Source organism: Giraffa tippelskirchi, chromosome 8 (genome assembly GCF_054371585.1).
Source record: "Giraffa tippelskirchi isolate mGirTip1 chromosome 8, T2T-mGirTip1v1.2.pri, whole genome shotgun sequence".
NCBI lineage: Eukaryota > Metazoa > Chordata > Mammalia > Artiodactyla > Giraffidae > Giraffa > Giraffa tippelskirchi.
In genome coordinates, this window is record NC_137282.1 from 145,521,743 (window position 1) to 145,540,238 (window position 18,496).

General features: G+C 39.3%; 2 protein-coding genes across 8 annotated transcripts in view; one reads left to right on the forward strand and one right to left on the reverse strand.

Moving 5' to 3' along the window:
- Nucleotides 1–6,039, forward strand: part of SLC17A2 (solute carrier family 17 member 2) — a 52,161-nt gene extending 46,122 nt beyond the window's left edge. For 2 of the 5 annotated variants that reach the window (XM_081522114.1, XM_081522115.1), the window contains 6 exons: nt 454–572; nt 695–856; nt 1,354–1,486; nt 1,569–1,716; nt 3,034–3,124; nt 4,336–5,205. In XM_081522114.1, the coding sequence (XP_081378240.1) occupies nt 454–572; nt 695–856; nt 1,354–1,486; nt 1,569–1,716; nt 3,034–3,124; nt 4,336–4,470 (788 nt within the window). In that variant the 3' untranslated portion in view covers nt 4,471–5,205. Of the gene's footprint in view, nt 1–453; nt 573–694; nt 857–1,353; nt 1,487–1,568; nt 1,717–3,033; nt 3,746–4,335; nt 5,206–5,963 lie in introns of those variants that run through there. The other 3 variants (XM_081522116.1, XM_081522118.1, XM_081522113.1) reach the window with 3 other exon arrangements.
- Nucleotides 1–18,496, reverse strand: part of LOC145518222 (uncharacterized) — a 72,278-nt gene that overhangs the window by 13,063 nt on the left and 40,719 nt on the right. For 2 of the 3 annotated variants that reach the window (XR_014062762.1, XM_081522145.1), the window contains one exon: nt 12,177–12,526. The exons of the other annotated variant lie outside the window; for it this stretch is intronic. Coding sequence is in view for 1 of the 2 variants with exons in the window: in XM_081522145.1 (XP_081378271.1) it covers nt 12,472–12,526 (55 nt within the window). In the remaining variant the exon portion in view is untranslated. Of the gene's footprint in view, nt 1–12,176; nt 12,527–18,496 lie in introns of those variants that run through there. 3 annotated transcript variants of the gene reach the window in all.

Sequence of the window (18,496 nt, forward strand, 5' to 3'; positions counted from 1 at the left end):
ATGGCTTTCTCATTAATGATGCTACACCCAAGTCATTTTGGTCCACACATGTTAATCAGGTACTGTTAAGAAATATTTTTCTGGAAATCCATAATGGATGTATCATTTGAATATGATAACACTATCTTTTGCAAATGTGTTGGAAAGTGTTCCTTGCCACACCAATTTTATGTATCCACTGGAGTCTGAAGAGTAATTAATCAGCTATGCAAAGGTATGCCATGCTCCTGCTTTCTCCAGAGAGCTCTGACATTGTCAAATGGCATTTTACATTTAGTCAAAAGGAGATTTGTAGATGAGTTGAAATGAAAAATGGTAAAATTTAGGTCCTTATGGTGAAATAACCATGAATTAACATGTGTGTTTTTGGGGGGAAATATGCTATTTCAGAGGAAACTCCCTTCCCCCAGCTCACAAATCTACCTGAAAACTAACTGGGTCCCGGCTTCCCAGGTAGCATTGGCTGTGTCTGCTGTCTCCTGTGGTTCACAGTGATTTATGATGACCCCTTGCATCACCCATGCATAAGCATCAGGGAAAAGGAACACATCGTGTCTTCACTGGCTCAACAGGTACCGTGCAGCCCTTCTATTTGTGGACCATGCAGAGACCTCCAGGGTAGGGTGTGGGGCTCTCAGGAGAGGCACCCTCTGACCTGTTCTAATACCCATGTTGATTAGATGTTTCCTTTCAGTCCAGTTCTCCTAGACGATCTGTCCCCATAAAGTCTATGGTCAGATGCCTACCACTTTGGGCCATTTTCTCGGGGTTTTTCAGCCATTTCTGGTTATGCACCATAATCATAACATACCTACCAACGTATATCAGTTCTGTGCTCCGTGTCAACATCAGAGACGTGAGTATGCTTCCTGTACTTTTATGAACATATTAATGGTAAAAGGAGAAATAGTTCTCTGCTGCCTACTACATTTTGACCTTGCATAGAATCACTCTTTTAACCCTCACAATGATTGAGATGTTTTGTAATGATTCCCACTGTACAGGTGTATAAATGAGGACACGTAGAGGGAGATGACTTCCCTGGATTACACAATTACTCAGTGACTGAGCTACTGCAGTATCTGTGTTCTTAACCACCATGCAACGTTGCCATGCTAGCTGATGCTTCAATTTCCTTTAGAAATGAATTGTGCTCTTCTCTGGAGACCAGTATAATGCAAATGCTGGCTGTCTTACCTGAGACAGTGTTCTTCTTACAGAAAATGATGCCAATTTCTTTAAAACAACCCAGAGTGTCAGGAGGGTGGGCTAATGGTTGGTCTGTGTCACTAATAAAATCTGGTGCCATATGTACCTCTGTAACTACTCACTCTATACATTTCCCTCCTTCAGAGTGGGGTTCTGTCCTCCCTGCCTTTTATTGCTGCTGCAAGTTGTACAATTCTTGGAGGACAGTTGGCAGATTTCCTCCTGTCCAGGAATCTTCTTAGATTAATCACCGTCCGAAAACTCTTTTCATCCTTAGGTAAGTCTAGTCAAAACTCAGTTAACAAATCCCTTTTCCACACATGGTCAGAGGTTCCTGACGGTGTGTCCCCATTGCCCAGGGCTCCTTCTTCCATCACTATGTGCTGTGGCCCTCCCTTTTGTGGCTTCCAGTTACACAACAACCATTATTTTGCTGATACTTATTCCTGGGACCAGCAACCTGTGTGATTCTGGATTCATCATCAACACCTTAGATGTTGCCCCCCGGTAAGATCTTTACCTGTTTGTCCCCTTCCCCAGGCCTTTCTGGAGATTTAGACTCAGTCTTTTTGTAACTCCTTCTTGTTGACATGCACAAATTGATGGCAGAGTACTAACAAATAGCGAGAAATGTCAGTATGTGGCCATGACTTAAGGCATTTTTAGAATAATGGTGCCCAATCTTGGCTGATAACATTTAGGTGAAAAACTTCCCTAGCTTCCCCACTTGAGACTGGACTGTGTGTTTTAGGAAAGAACCCATGCATATGTGTTTTGGAAAAGCTTCCATAGTGTTGATGATATTAGCTACCATATATATATATATGCTTGCCACGAGCCAAACCCTATTTAAAGGACTTCTCACACATCAACCCCCCTGATAGCTTGGTTGGTAAAGAATCTGCCTGCAATGCAGGAGACCCCTGTTCAGTTCCTGGGTTGGGAAGATCCACTGGAGAAGGGATAGGCTACCCACTCCAGTATTCTTGGACTTCCCTTGTGGTTCAACTGGTAAAGAATCCATCCGCAATGTGGGAGACCTGCATTTGATCCCTCGGTTGAGAAGATCCCCTGGAGAAGGGAAAGGCTACCCACTCCAGTGTTCTGGCCTGGAGAATTCCATGGACTGTATAGTCCATGGCGTTGCGAAGACTCTGACATGACTGAGTGACTTTCACTTTCATATATCAACACATCTGATCTGCACAATTACATGCCTTAGTGGTATCTTCACTTTATAAGAGAGATGATAGCGGCACAAGAAAGTTAAGTGACATGCCTGAGGTCATGCAAAGGCAGAGTCAGGATTTGGACCCAAGCCATCTCTTCAGAGTCTGTTGTCTGGTCCACTGCTCTAACTGCCTGCCATACTAAGACACCGGGGTGGGAACCTGGGCTCCTGGGAGATAGAATTGTTTCCTAGTTGTTGAGTTGGTGTTGTGGCTTCCCAGGTGGTGCAGTGGTAAAGAATTCGCCTGCCAATGCAGGAGATGCAGGAGACACGGGTTCGATCCCTGGGTTGGGAAGATCCCCTGGAGTAGGAAATGGCAACCCACTGTAGTATTCTTGCCTGGGAAATCCCATGGACAGAGGAGCCTGGCAGGCTACAGTTTATGGGGTCCCAAAGAGTTGGATGTTGAGTTGGTAGATAAGTGATTTCGGGATTTGCAAACTGATATTGCCTGAGCTGTGTTGAAGTGAACAAAAAATCTGCAGTAGTCTAAATTACTTTGCTATTAGAGCTGAATTGCATTAGTGTTGAGTTACTGAAAAGACATAGGCAGCTTTCTATATAAAATTATCTATAAAATCATCTCTCCACAGATATGCAAGTTTCCTCATGGGAATCTCAAGGGGATTTGGGCTCATTGCAGGAATCATCTCTTCCACTGCCACCGGATTCCTTATCAGTCAGGTTGGGCAGTTTATTGAACATCTGCAAGTGGCAGGTATTGTTTTAGGCACTGGGGATTCACAGCTGGGCCCTTGTTCTCAAGGACTATGTGATCTGATGGGGAAAATCAACATGGATATCAACACAATTCTGTTTGTAGGGGACTCTATGTCAGACATTGGTAAGTCAGATTTCCCAGGGAAAGAGAAGTATAAGCTGAATTTCTAAAAAATGAATAGGTGTTAGATTGATGAAAATGAGCAGCTCGGGCAGAGAAAATAGCACATGTGACTTCCTAGAGGAAAAAAAGAATGAAACAACTCTTATGACTAGAGTGAATGATACGTGTCAAGGATAAGAGATGAAGTCACAGGAGCGAAAGGTGAAAGTTACGAAGAGTCTGTTCATATTAATCCCAATTTCTAAAAAAATTATGAAATGGAAACACAAAGGGTCCCAAGGCCAGCTTAAAGAGAGTTTAAATCATGGGTGAAACGAATAGCTGTGAGACAAAGCAGGGAGGATGGCCCATGAGGCTAGCTCAGTACCAAGTGTGGGCTGGTAGGGAAGATGGAAAGGCAGAACCAGGCTGGGATGGCAGGACAGGCATGAGTCAACTTACCAAAAACAAAAACAAAAAAATCGTTCTAATACATCTCTAGGTGACCTATTTTCAGGTTACTTTTTGACCAAATTGCTAGGAATCCACTGTGACTATAACACCAGAAATAAACTATGACTTACAAGGGTTTCAAGAGGAGACTCATACAGTCAGGCCAAATATGACTCACATCATATTGAGGTGTCCATTCAGGGGGTTATTGTGATTGATGTCAACAGCCAAAAACAGAACAAAACAGAGAGAACAGAAGAGTGACTATCTTCAAGTGTTATTTTAGGCATAATTTAAATGAGTAATACAATATTTTCAAGACTCTAGATCCAAATTTCTAGAAAAATATTAGTATAGCTTAATTTGGGGGGGCTTAAAGAAAAATTCATTCTGAGTCAGAACCCAGTGTGCTTTTTAGCATCCTCTTGTTTCCAACAGTTTCACCAAACTTTCTTTGAGAATTCAAAGTGTTAAGTGGTTATTGCATATCATTCCCTAGATTCTCATGATCGGTATTGCAATATACAAAATGGAGGCTTTCTAGAACTGATGGAGAAGCAACTCTGAGACTGATAATTCTGTTTTTTTGGGTTTTGTTTTTTTTTTTTTTTGCCTCCAGGATTCTGTGTCTGGTTGGAGGAATGTATTTTTCCTAGCTGCTGCTGTCAACATGTTTGGCCTGGTTTTTTACCTCACATTTGGACAAGCAGAAATCCAGCATTGGGCCAAAGAAAGGACTCTCACCCGTCTCTGAGGATATAGTTGCAAACTTAAATGTAGTACTTTGCATTAACTTTTCAACATTTTTTTACTTATTGGTATTCTTGGCCACAGACTTGGCAGTTCTCAAGTTTGGTGCATATTCGATTTCCCTGGGGAGTCTCTAAAACATCCAGGTGAATGGGCTCTACTTTAGAGATTCTGAATGAATTGGTCTAGGGTAGAGCCCAGATATCACTAGTTTTTAGACATTCCCCAGTATTTGTAACACACACCCAGGGTTGACAACTGCTGGGAAAACCTGAAACATCAATCCCATTGCCTTTGCATTTTCCTTTTTGGAAAGAACTAGAAAAATAAAAATCTGTGAGAAGATAATCACTGAAAAGTACCTTCATGGGGGTTATTATAGGTGCAGAAAATATCTACTATATCCATAGTCGTATGTTATATAGCTCAGCACAGAATATAATTTTAAGGCTGTAATCCACAGAATTAACATTTTTATTTGTTTTATACATTGAGAAATATGGATGTTTATTTATGTGGTTACATTCTATTAAAATTCACATGCTAAAATTAAATGGGTCATTTTAAAATTATTTACACTAGGATTATTTCCATCAGGCAAAATAGATATTTACTTATCCTAACTAATTTCAGGAGATTAACAACCAGGAAATGACAAGGAGATTAAATTAGATTAGTTAAAGATCATAGGAGAGAGCAGATAGAATTGTAAAACCTAATAATGTAAAAAAAAAAGAAATGTGAAAGGAGGCACTGTGGGAACTTTTAGAAGAGACAATAAGATAGTTTGGACCATAGAGTGAAAATTGGAGGAAGGCAGCAGAGACACTTTCAAATGAAATGAAGGTTTAAATGGAAGAGAAGAAACTTAGAGACATAAGATGTAAGAAATCATAGAACAGTATCACACACCAGAGAAATTCTTTTCAGGATTAAAAGAGATCATTTGACCTTTTTAGAATTTCCTTATTTTCTCAAGAGTCTCAGATAGTCATCATCAACCCCAAGAGGAATTAATTCTGACTCCTAGTACTTCAAACACATCCTCTAGGCTGTCTCTACACAAGGAGCTGATATCAGTTTTGCTACAGCTATCCTAGAGGAGCAATTCTTATCATGTTTAGAAGCCAAGTAGAACCACAGGGACTAGAGCCTTGGGCTAATTTAGAGTATAATGAGAATCTCCTAATACAAATCAATAGATATTTTTGAGCTAGTGCTTTAAAGGAAACTGATTGCCAGGCTCTGAGGGTGATGCTAAGATGAGAACACTCTGACTCCATCTTCTGGGTATTCACTGTTTAGAGAGGAAGGAGAGTTTGTAGTCAACCAAAAGAAGAATAAAAGAGAGGAGTAGTATAATGGGTGGGCAAATTGAACACAGGAAAAAAAGAGAAAACCTAGACCACCCAATAGGCAAATGGTTTGAACATGAACTTCATAAAAGAAAAATTCAAGTGGTCTATAAATGTATAAATTGGCCCTCAACTTCCTTAGACTTTTGAGAAATGAACATCAAAACTACAATAAGATACCACTACATGCTTAACAGAAAGGACAAAATAAAAGAAAATGGAAAACAGCAAACATTGGCAAGATGTGAAGCAACTGGAACTCTTACCCTATGACTGTGAGTATAAAAGAACTCGGGAAAAGCTTCTTGGTGATATCTCCTAAAGCTAAATTTAGACATTCCAATGATTTAGACGTTTCACTTAGAAATGTATACAGATATTTGGAAAAAGATGTACAATGTTCATAGGAGCACTATTTATAATAGCCCAACAGCAAACAACTTAATTGTCAAGAGAAAGATGATTAAAAAATTATGGTCTATTCCTACAGCAATGAGAATAAATAGACCATAAGATGCAACATCATGGATGGATCTCATAAACACATTTTAAGTGAAACAAGACAAAAGTTACTTTCTTTCAGGAGTTTAGAGTTTGGGGGAGAATGGATACACATATATGTATGGCTTGAGTTCCTTCCCTGTTCACCTGAAACTATCACAACATTGTTAATCAGCTATAACCCAATACAAAATAAAAAGTTAAAAAAAGGGAGGAGTACTCAATAGGGAGTAATAAGAATCTAAAACAAAGTTTAAATAGAGTTTTGTTTTTAAAAACAGACAAAACTAATTATTAAAAATCAAGGTAAGGATTCCCCTTGAGTAGGAGAGGGAAGGGGGAACTTAAAGGAGGCTCCTGAGATAGCAGTAATAATCCATTACTTGGGTGCTAGTCAACTGGGTGTTTTTACTTTGTGAAAAATGTACATTTATGATTTGTACATTTTTATGTGTATAAAAAGTAAAACATTTACTTAAACTCCATGTTTCATCCACTTCAAAGTTTCTCTTCTCTGTTCAGCTTAGGTCTAACAGACACCTGGGAAGGAGCCCTGGTCTCTACTTTCCCATTCTCCCTGATCCTCTGCTTCCTCCTCCTTTGCCCGACCCACCAGCGTCAGAGCAGGAGAGATGGCAGCAGGGCAGTCTCTGTTGTCAGCTTCTGGATTAAAGTCTAAGTTCTTAAACAGCAAAATGAGCGAGCTCAGGCTTCCCAAGAAACCCTATCCCTGGAAGCATCAGTTGTCTTCGGAGGTAAAGGTAAGAACAACAATGGCTCAGCATTTCTAGGCTTTCTGAGCACCTGCTTTGATTATTCCTGAAAAATAACATCTGTGTGTCAGAGACACTTCAGTATCTTTCTCCATTTGATGGTGTAATCAAACTGCTCCATTTGAGAAGTTACCCTCCATATTTCCTAAGGTCTTCAGAACAGATGCATTGTAGTTGATAGGAAGCATCTCTGATCCATATCCCCCATCTCAAAGAGTTGTTTCTAACATTAACAATTCTTTTCTAATATTCATTTCTAACATTTAATGTAAATTAATTTGTTTTTCTCAAAAATCATATTGATATCTGTTGAATGAGATGATTTGCTTCTCTTTGATTATTAAACATTGTACATTAATATAGTTCTTAATGTTGAGCAAACTGTTCCTTGAGTATTCTTTTGATAGACCACAGAATTTGATTCATTGATGGTTTCTTCAGAACTGCTACTTTATTGGTATATGACATTGGCTCTGGATGCATGAGTGTCATGTCTGAATATGGGGCTTATGCTGATTTCAAAACAAGAAAGGAGAACTTTCCTTATTCCCCAATACTCTGAAGAAATTAACTAGGATGGAAATTTTATTATTGTTATTATTATCTGAAGGCTTGAAAACATTGGTTTATAATTATGTAGGCTTAAATCCCATGGACAGAGGAGCCTGGCAGGCTACAGTCCATGGGGTCACAAGAGTCAGACACAACAGTGACTAAACCACCACCAAAGCTACTTTGAGAAGAGTTCTTTGATAAGAGTCTTTATTTCTTTTGTGTTATGGGCCTTTTAAGGGTTTCTATATTTTCTTCCCTCAGTTTTGACACCTTAAGATATCTTGGAAGATCATCCACTTTATACATAATTTAAATTATATTTGCAAAATATTCCAGTGTTTTATCAATTATCTTTTTATAATATATTCATGTTTTTCTATAGCCAAGGTTTGACCTTCTTTTGTACCTCTGACGTGATGTCTGTGTGCTTTCTTTCTGCTTCTTCATTAGACCACTCTTATTGATTTATTTATTTCAAAGAGAGTTTGTCTCTTATTTTTTAAATGTTAGCCTTATCTTTGTCATTCTTGCTTCCTGTTTCCCTTTGTTTTACTTACAAATTTTGTTTTGACTATTTTTATGTAAATGAAACAATTTAAGGCATAGAGGAAGACTTTAAGTCCTCTTGTGTGGGAAGATTACATTTTGCTGTGTTGTGCCCCTAGATTTATTGTTATCTTAATGCTTTATTTCTCAAGTTAATAACCTATGGAGTAAAAGGTGAATAAAGTCTCAGTGCTACTCACTGGTACACTGAGACATCTGAACATCTCACCTAAGTACAGCGCCTTGGCTTCATTGCCATTCTCTGAAATTTTGCTCTAACTTGTTGCAGTTAATGTACTAGTGTCGCATTAAGTACTTTACATATGAGATTGCATTCTATTCAATATCATAATTGTCGCTGTTATTAGAACTTAATTCAAGGGTCACAAGGGTGAGGTAAGCCAGGTGCCAGGGAGGCACTCTTTCTCAGGCTTATTTTGTGCAAGCACAGAATTGGCATATACGAGTGAATATCTCCTTAGTTGTGCACCATGGGCACCTCTTGCTTACCTTAGCCTAGCCCTAGCCACTAACATTTTTTTTTTCATGAACCCACCCCCTGCATCCACTTCTTCTGAATATATTTTAGTGGAGATATTTTAAAATAGTATGTGAATAATCTTGAGTCCCATAATAGTGAATAATTTCTTTTTTCATAGGAATACTATCATTATGGAACCTTAATACATTAAAATATTAACTTAGCCAGTGTTGACTTCCTGCAAGTCTTTTCTTGTGTCTAGTATAATAATGAAGTCTGATCAGCCAGCTAACCTTTGTAGGAGGAGGTCAATTTTCATCCCAATCCCAAAGAAAGGCAATGCCAAAGAATGCTCAAACTACCACACAATTGCAGTCATCTCACACGCTAGTAAAGTAATGCTCAAAATTCTCCAAGCCAGGCTTCAGCAATACGTGAACCGTGAACTTCCAGATGCTCAAGCTGGTTTTAGAAAAGGCAGAGGAACCAGAGATCAAATTGCCAACATCCACTGGATCATCGAAAAAGCAAGAGAGTTCCAGAAAAACATCCATTTCTCCTTTATTGACTATGCCAAAGCCTATGACTGTGTGGATCACAATAAACTGTAGAAAATTCTTAAAGAGATGGGACCACACTACCTGACCTGCCTCTTGAGAAACCTGCATGCAGGTCAGGAACTAACAGTTAGAGCTGGACATGGAACAACAGACTGGTTCCAAATAGGAAAAGGAATACATCAAGGCTGCATATTGTCACCCTGCTTATTTAACTCATATGCAGAGTACATCATGACAAACGCTGGGCTGGAAGAAGTACAAGCTGGAATCAAGATTGCCAGGAGAAATATCAATAACCTCAGATATGCAGATAACACTACCCTTATGGCAGAAAGTGAAGAAGAACTAAAAAGCCTCTTGATGAAAGTGAAAGAGGAGAGTGAAAAAGCTGGCTTAAAGCTCAACATTCAGAAAACTAAGATCATGGCATCCGGTCCCATCACTTCATGGGAAATAGATGGGGAAACAGTGGAAACAGTGTCAGACTTTATTTTTGGGGGCTCCAAAATCACTGCAGATGGTGATTGCACCCATGAAATTAAAAGACACTTACTCCTTGGAAGGAAAGTTATGACCAACCTAGATAGCATATTAAAAAGCAGAGACATTACTTTGCCAACAAAGGTCCATCTAGTCAAGGCTATGGTTTTTCCAGTTGTCATGTATGGATGTGAGAGTTGGACGGTGAAGAAAGCTGAGCACCAAAGAATTGATGCCTTTGAACTGTGGTGTTGGAGAAGACTCTTGAGAGTCCCTTGGACTGCAAGGAGATCCAACCAGTCCATCCTAAAGGAGATCAGTCCTGGGTGTTCACTGGAAGGACTGATGTTGATGTTGAAACTCCAATACTTTGGCCACCTCATGAGAAGAGTTGACTCATTGGAAAAGACCTTGATGCTGGGAAGGGTTGGGGGCAGAAGGAGAAGGGGAAGATAGAGGATGATATGGCTGGATGGCATTACTGACTCAATGGAAATGAGTTTGGGTAAACTCCAGGAGTTGGTGATGGACAGGGAGACCTGGCGTACTGCGATTCATGGGGTCGCAAAGAGTCGGACACGACTGAGCGACTGAACTGATCAGCCAGCTAACTTTTGTAGGAGAGGTATATTTAGATTCAGTGGTATAAGATTCTATCTTTAACCTGAATTCCACACTTTGACCAAGATGTTCCAAGATGTTAGTCACTTCCAATTGATGTTGCCTTGAACTTTATGGGGACACGACTGAACAACTGAACTGAACATTATGAGTGATTTGCTTTTCATCTAGTGGTCTTAGAGTTTCCTTCAATTTTGCTTTAATTAGTGATTCTTCTCTGTTTGTTGAAAATCCTTCATCTACTTATCAGTATGCTGCTGCTGCTGCTAAGTCGCTTCAGTCGTGTCCGACTCTGTGCGACCGCATAGATGGCAGCCCACCAGGCTACCCCCTCCCTGGGATTCTCCAGGCAAGAACACTGGAGGGGGTTGCCATTTCCTTCTCCAATGCATGAAAGTGAAAAGTGAAAGTGAAGTCGCTCAGTTGTGTCCGACTCTTAGTGACCCCATGGACTGCAGCCTACCAGGCTCCTCTGTCCATGGGATTTTCCAGGCAAGAGTACTGGAGTGGGTTGCCATTGCCTTCTCCATATCAATATGCTAGAACCTTATATCTGTCTTCTAATTTCTGCTGACTTTTATCCTTGGATCTTTTACTTTGTTTTCTCCATGGAATTCTCAGTGCCAAAAGCCCATGAAACACATTTCCCAAGGTCTTCACCAAGATCCTTAAGTTCCAATTTATTTCCTAAAATTGCCTGAAAATATGCCTATGTTCACACTATCCCTCTTTCTATTTTTTAAAAAAATGGCATCCACACCTTTTTTTGTGGAACAAAGAGTTTCCAAATATTGGTTTGGGGATTTTCTGTTAATGATTAATATTCATCTGGCTTTTGGTTCTCCTGCCTTTTCTTGTCTGCTGTGTGTGGCTTTTATTATAGGAGAAGATTGGTCAGAGTTGGAATGTACTGAGTTCAGAACAACTGAAGCAAGGCAGGTTAGGTAACTAGTTCTTTCAAATTAAGCTGGACTCTTTTCCTGGAGTACCAAGTTTCAAGATGTATTTGATAAAATCCTCCAACAAAAAAACTTAGATGGTTACTTTTTTATTAAAATCAAATCATGTTATGAAATATTTATTCTAATTGAAGTCATTCCTCATTTTATCTTGTATGTGCTTAGTTGCTTAGTCATGTCTGACTCTTTGTGACCCCATGGACTGTAGCCTATCAGGCTCCTCTGTCCACGGGGATTCTCCAGGCAAGAACACTGGAGTGGGTTGCCATGCCCTCCTCCAAGGGAACGTCCCAACCCAGGGATCAGACCCAGGTTTCCTGAATTGCAGGTGGATTCTTTACCGTCTGAGTGACCAGGGAAGCCCTTTTTTTTTGGATACTGCTTAAAAATAGACAATTTGTATAGAGAAGTGGTTTTCAAACTGTTTTGATTGTGTATCACATAAAAAAAATTAAAAACTTCAGGTACTCTGCTGAATATTTTTAACTTGACATCTAAAACTTCTCATCAAAAATAGAAATGACTTGCTTTGTAAGTAAAAGAAAATATTTTATCTTATAAGATGTCTAATATTTTAGGCCATGCAGCCTTCTTGAGCTAAAGTAGTGGCAGGGACAGATACAGTTCCTGTCCATGTGATATAGAGGAAAACAATAAGTAAACTACATATTGTGTGGAAACAATCAATGCTAAGGAGAAAAATTAAACAGGAAAGAAGGACTCATTGAAAAGTTGACATTTGGTTAAAGTCCTCCAGAGGGGAGGGAAAGGCGGAAAGTAGATTCTAAGTCAATCACATATTACAATTAGGATGAGAACTAAGGGAATGTAATGCAGAAGAATTTGAATGATTGGAAGAAGGACAGGGTGGCCAAGGAAGACCGCACTGATTCTGTTTATTTGGCTGTGCTGGGTCTTCGCTGCTGCACAGGCGTTTCTCTGCTCGCAGGGAGCAGGAGTTACTCTCTAGCTGTGGTGTGCACGTTTCTCATTGCTGTGGCTTCTCTTGTGAAGCACAGGATCCAGGGCCTTCAGACTTCAGTAGTTGTGGTTCCAGGGCTCTAGAGCATAGGCTCAGTAGTTGTGGTGCATGAGCTTAGTTGCTCCACACATGTGTGTCTCCTGCTTTGACAGGTGTATTCTTTATCACTTTCCAGGGAAGCCCAGGAAAACCTCACTGAGAAAGTGACCGTTGAGTTGAACTGAGCATTGAAAGTTGGTAAGAATTACTAGATAAAGAAAAATAAGGCAAAATAAGCAGCATGAACAAGAAGAAAAAATAATAAAAACAGTAACATAATAGCCAACATTTGTGGAGTGCTTATGTGCCAGCTAATTCTTACAACAACCCAACAAGTAGGTAGTATTTTTGACCCTAATTTTACAATGAGGCAACAGGGGCAAAAAAAAGATGTTCACAACAGGATTTAGAATCCTGGCAGTCTCATTGGATCTTAACGATCAAGAAAATTTGGAAGATATGAAATGGTTCTTTTCAGAAACTGAAATAGCATTAAGGATATAAGTTGACACCATTGTGGAAGTTACTGGCTTTTGGTTTATGATACTATGCAGGGTGCTGCGAATCTTCTTAGTGTATAATCAGTGTTGTAAGAGAACTTGTAGAGAAATAGCTAACAGTTGGGAGAAAATTTAATCCAAACAAGTCTTACTTTAGCTACAATGGCTCCACTTACAAGATAGAAGGTTTGGCATTTGACTTTAAATGAAGGCTAGTGAGGCTAATGAACGAAAAGCTTTCAGAACACACTGGGAGCACAAAGTAACCAGAACTGATGTGCTCTCCACGTGTACACGAGTAGTGTGTGTGGGAGGAAGCCTGAAGTTAATGCCTACTTATCTTGCAGGTTGGCCCGTTTCTGTCCTAAAATCAATTTTCCCAGCTGACGAGGTTATCAAGAGCCCTAACTAAACACATCAGCAACATTTGGAAGGGATGGCTTCCGGTGGGTGGTTGCCTGACTAAGCTGTGTGGTGATCAGGCTCTGTACCTGGATCCATCATGTTCAGGTCTCCTGGTTCTCCAGTGTGCCTGGAAGGGACCCCCGGGTTTCCTCATAAACTGAGTAGGTTCTCTTGTATGCTTAGCTCCTGAAAACTCTTCTGTGGTCTGGGCTTTTCTCCACTTCTGTTTAATTTGTTTTCCAGCACATAATTTGGCATTGAATATGTCACTACTGCTGGCTCAGCAATTCCAAGGTCACTGCCCTTTTGCTCCATAAAAGGATTTCATAGCATCTGCCAGCCTCCTCCTTATTTATACTTGGATTTCAGCATTGCCATGTCTCCCCTCAGGTATTACAACTCTCTTTTCCCCTTCCCCATGTATTATTGGATTTCTACGAACTCTTCCTTTCCATAGACTTGTGTTTTCCTTGCTTGTAATCATCCCATTTATCCAGAAGCACCTGCAAACCTTAATTCTTTGCAGTCATCAAACCCTAGGACTCTCCACTAGTCATAATATATATTCCCAACTCCCAAACCAGCACAGTCTTCCATATATTTTCTCCATTGTACCCGCTTTCCCACCTGGAAACTTATACAAACACTCCTTCCCCTAGGAAGCCTTGTAAAATAATCCCAAGCTGAGTCAGTCACCCTACTTGGTCCTTGTCACATTTATTGTAAAGTTCTACACCGTTATTTGTCCTATTTGAATGTAATCTCCTAGAGGGTGGTAACCATCTTTTCCTTTTCAGCTTTTAACAAATAGCCTGACACAAAATGGATGCGTGAGAATATTTTGAATGCTACATAACTGAATGAATATTTCAAGATTCCCTGGTGCTCTCAAAGTTTTGTAATATAAGAGAAGAAGAAATTCTTAAAGTACTTGCCTTAAATTTTATCTACACTGTGATTCCCAACACAATGGAAAAGCAAGTAGGGGTAAAAACACCAACAAGGAAAATAAATAATATTGAAATTTGGGTTGGGGGGGCGGGTGTGATTATGATGACTCTTGGGCAAATTTCCTATTTCCAAAGTTTATTTGAAATAATATTCAAAAATTTTTAATGTATACTAGTATATTTAAGAGGCTGAGGCTGAGCCAAAGCAGAAACAATGCCCAGTGTGGTTGCATCTGGTAGTAAAAGTAAAGTCCGATGCTGTAAAGAACAGCATAGGAACCTGGAATGTTAGGTCGATGAATCAAGGTAAATTGATTGTGGTCATGCAGGAGATGGCAAGAGTTAACATTGACATTTTAGGAATCTGTGAACTAAAATGGATGGGAATGGGAGAATTTAATTCATATGACCGTTATATCTACTACTTTGGGCAAGAATCCCTTAGAAGGAATGGAGTAGTCCTCATAGTCAATAAAAAAGCCTGAAATGTAGTACTTGGTTGCAGTCTCAAAAATGACAGAATGATGTTGGTTCATCTCCAAGGCAAACCATTCAATATCATAGTAGTCCAAGTTGATGCTCCAACCTCTAATGCTGAAGAAGCTCAAGTTGAACGATTCTATGAAGACCCAAAAGACCTCATAGAACTAGCACCAAAAAAGATGTCGTTTTCATCATAGGGGACTGGAATGCAAAAGTAGGAAGTCAACAGATACCTGGAATAACAGGCCAATTTGGAGTACAAAATGAAGCAGGGCATAGGCTAACAGAGTTTTGCCAAGAGAACACACTGATCATAGCAAACACCCTCTTCCAACAACACAAGAGACAGTTCTACACATGGACATCACTAGATGGTCAATACCAAAATCAGATTGATTATATTCTTTGCAGCCAAAGATGGAGAAGCTCTATACAGTCAGCAAAAACAAGACCAGGAGCTGACTGTGGCTCAGATCATCAGCTCCTTACTTCAGCCTTAATTCAGGCCTGAATTGAAGAAAGAAGAGAAAACCATTAGGCCATTCCGGTATGACCTAAATCAAATCCCTTATGATTATACAATAGATTCAAGGGACTAGATCTGGTAGACAGTGTGTCTGAAGAACTATGGGCAAAGGTTCATAACATTGTATGGGAGGTGATGACCAAAACCATCTGCAAGAATAAGAAATACAGAAAGGCAAAGTGGTTGTCTGAGGAGCCCTTACAAATAGCTGTGAAAAGAAGAGAAGTGAAAGACAAAGGAGGAAGGGAAAGATATACCCAACTGAATACAGAGTTCCAGAGACTAGCAAGGAGAGATAAGAAAGCCTTCCTCAGTGATAAATGCAAAGAACTAGGGAAAAACAATAGAATGGGAAAGGCTAGAGATCTCTTTAGGAAAATTAGAGATACCAAGGGAACATTTCATACAGAGATAGGCACAATAAAGGACAGAAATGCTATGGACCTAACAGAAGCAGGAGATATTAAGAAGAGGTGGCAAGAATACATAGAAGAACTATACAAAAAAGCCCTTAATGACCCAGTTAGCCACGATGGGGTGGTCACTCACCTAGAGCCAGACATCCTGGAGTGTGAAGTCAAGTGGGCCTTAGGAAGCATTACTATGAACAAAGCTAGTGGAGGTGATGTAATTCCACCTGAGCTATTTCAAATCTTAAAAGATGATGCTGTTAAACTGTTGCACTCATTATGGCAGCAAATTTGGAAAATGCAGCAGTGGTCACAGGACTGGAAAAGGTCAGTTTTCATTCAAGTCCTAAAGAAAGGCAATGCCAAAGAATGTTCAAATTACCATGCAGTTGCACTCATTGCACATGCCAGCAAGATTATACTCAAAATCCTTCAAGCTAGGCTTCACCAGTATGTGCACCATGAACTTCCAGATGTGCAAGCTGGATTTAGAAAAGGCAGAGGAACCAGAGGTCAAATTACCAACATATGCTGGATCAGAGAAAAAACAAGGGAATTCCAAAAAACATCTATTTCTGCTTCATTGCTTACACTAAAGCCTTTGACTGCGTGGATCACAACAATGTGGATGGGAACACCAGATCACCTTACCTGCCTCCTGAGAAATCTGTATGCAGAATAAGAAGCAACAGTTAGAACTGGACATGGAACAACAGATTGGTTCCAAATTGGGAAAGGAGTACGTCAAGGCTGTATATTGTCACCTTGCTTATTTAACTTACATGCAGAGTACATCATGTGAAATGTCAGGCTGGATGAATCACAAGCTGGAATCAAGATTGCTGGGAGGAATATCAACAACTTCAGATTCTGTCCTTTATCATGCCCATCCATGCATGAAATGTTCCCTTGATATCTCCATTTTTTTTTGAAGAGATCTCTAGTCTTTCCCATCCTATTGTTTCCCTCTGTTTCTTTGCATTGTTCATTAAGGAAGGCATTCTCATCTTCCCTTGCTATTCTCTGGAACTTTGCATTCAGTTGGGTATATCTTTCCCTTTCTCCCTTGCCTTTCACTTCTTTTCTTTCCTCAGCTATTTGTAAAGCCTCCTCAGACAACTGCTTTGCCTTCTTGCATTTCGTTTTCTTTGGGATGGTTTTGGTTGCTGCCTCCTATATAATGTTACAAACCTCTGTCCATAGTTCTTTAGGCACTTTCTCTACCGTATCTAATCCTTTGAATCTATTCATCACCTCCACTGGATAATCATAAGGGGTTTGATTTAGGTCATACCTGAATGGTCTAGTGGTTTTCCCTACTTTCTTCAATTTAGGACTGAATTTTGCAATAAGGAGCTGAGATCTGAGCCACAGTCAGCACCAGGTCTTGTTTTTACTGACTGTATAGAGCTTCTCCATTTTTGGTTGCATTTTTATTTAGGATTGGTAATTAAAAATGCAATCCAATTTTGAATGTCACTTTTATATCTGTCAAACTGGCTAAACTCTGCCATAAATGATAACAATTCATCTATAGATTTTTATTTATCTATGTAGACAATCATATCATCCATTGATAATTATAGTTTTACTTCTTTTCCAGTCATTTAATATTTCTTTCTTGTGTTATTATGTTGGCTAGAATTTCCAGTATAGTGTTAAAAATGTGATAAGCAAGCACCTCTCTTACGTATCTGATATTTATAGGAAAGTTTACCTTTGAGTGGAATGTTTTCCTAGATTTTATATATACTATTTAATTTCAATTTAATTTAAATTTTATTTGTATTTTGCTCTACTCCCAGTTTGCAGGGAATTCTTTCCCTTTTCATTTTGCTGACTTGAATATAGTAATCCAAAATATTTTCTTGACACTGATTGCTAACCACAACTTTTTAATTTTATTATATTTGGGTCGTTTGAATAAGGTAGATTTTTAATCTCTTTCAGTCATGAATATCATTACATTTCAAAGGTGTTGATAATAATAGTAACAATGATGATGGCAAATGATGGCTTTCATTTATTGATTTTCTATTATACCCCAAGTGTGGTGAGTGGTTTGGTTTTGTTGCCTGATTTATCTATCCCTGTTTCTTTCAGTGATCTCCAAATAAGTGAGAATCAAAGAAAAATACACTTATTCCTAGTCCCAGGTAGTAAGTAAAGGAGTCTAGGCATAAGTGCAACATGATATAATTTATAGAGCCTGTACGAGTGAGAAGATACAATGCCATCTTGCTTGATAGTTATGATTTTTTCTACAATACAAATAACAAATTAATTTTGTTTACTGTCTTATATGGAAATACATAACACCTCAACACATTAGCACTCCTAGTTTTCGTGTATGTCTTCTAAAAATTATATTTGTCACAAATGTTCTCTTTTCTTTCCTGTTACTGCTGTCTTCAATAGCGTAAGATTTTACAGTTTTAGTTAGGCATTCTGTTACTGTAGTTGCAGAAGTAAGGGACATTCAAACTAGAAAGTAGACTAAAAGAAAGCCATATCTAAGGACAAAAGAAGGACTATTTGCAGTATGGCAATCTAGCACATGAGCTTCCTGGGTGGTTCAGTGGTAAAGAATCTGCCTGCAATGCAGGAGATGCAAGAGATGCAGGTTTGATCTCTGGTTCAGGAAGATCCCCTGGAGGAAGAAATGGCAACCTGCTCCAGTATTCTTGCCAGGAAAATCCCATGGACAGAGCAGCCTGGCAGGCTACAGTCCATGGGGTTGTAAAGAGTTGCACACAACTGAGCACACACACACACACAATCTAGCACATAAATGAGTGTGTTGTGTAGATAACAAAAGATATACTATTCTGTTCAGCTGATAGAAGTCAGAATATGATAGAAGTCAGAATAATAAAGATGGTTTTCCAATATGAATTCAATGAC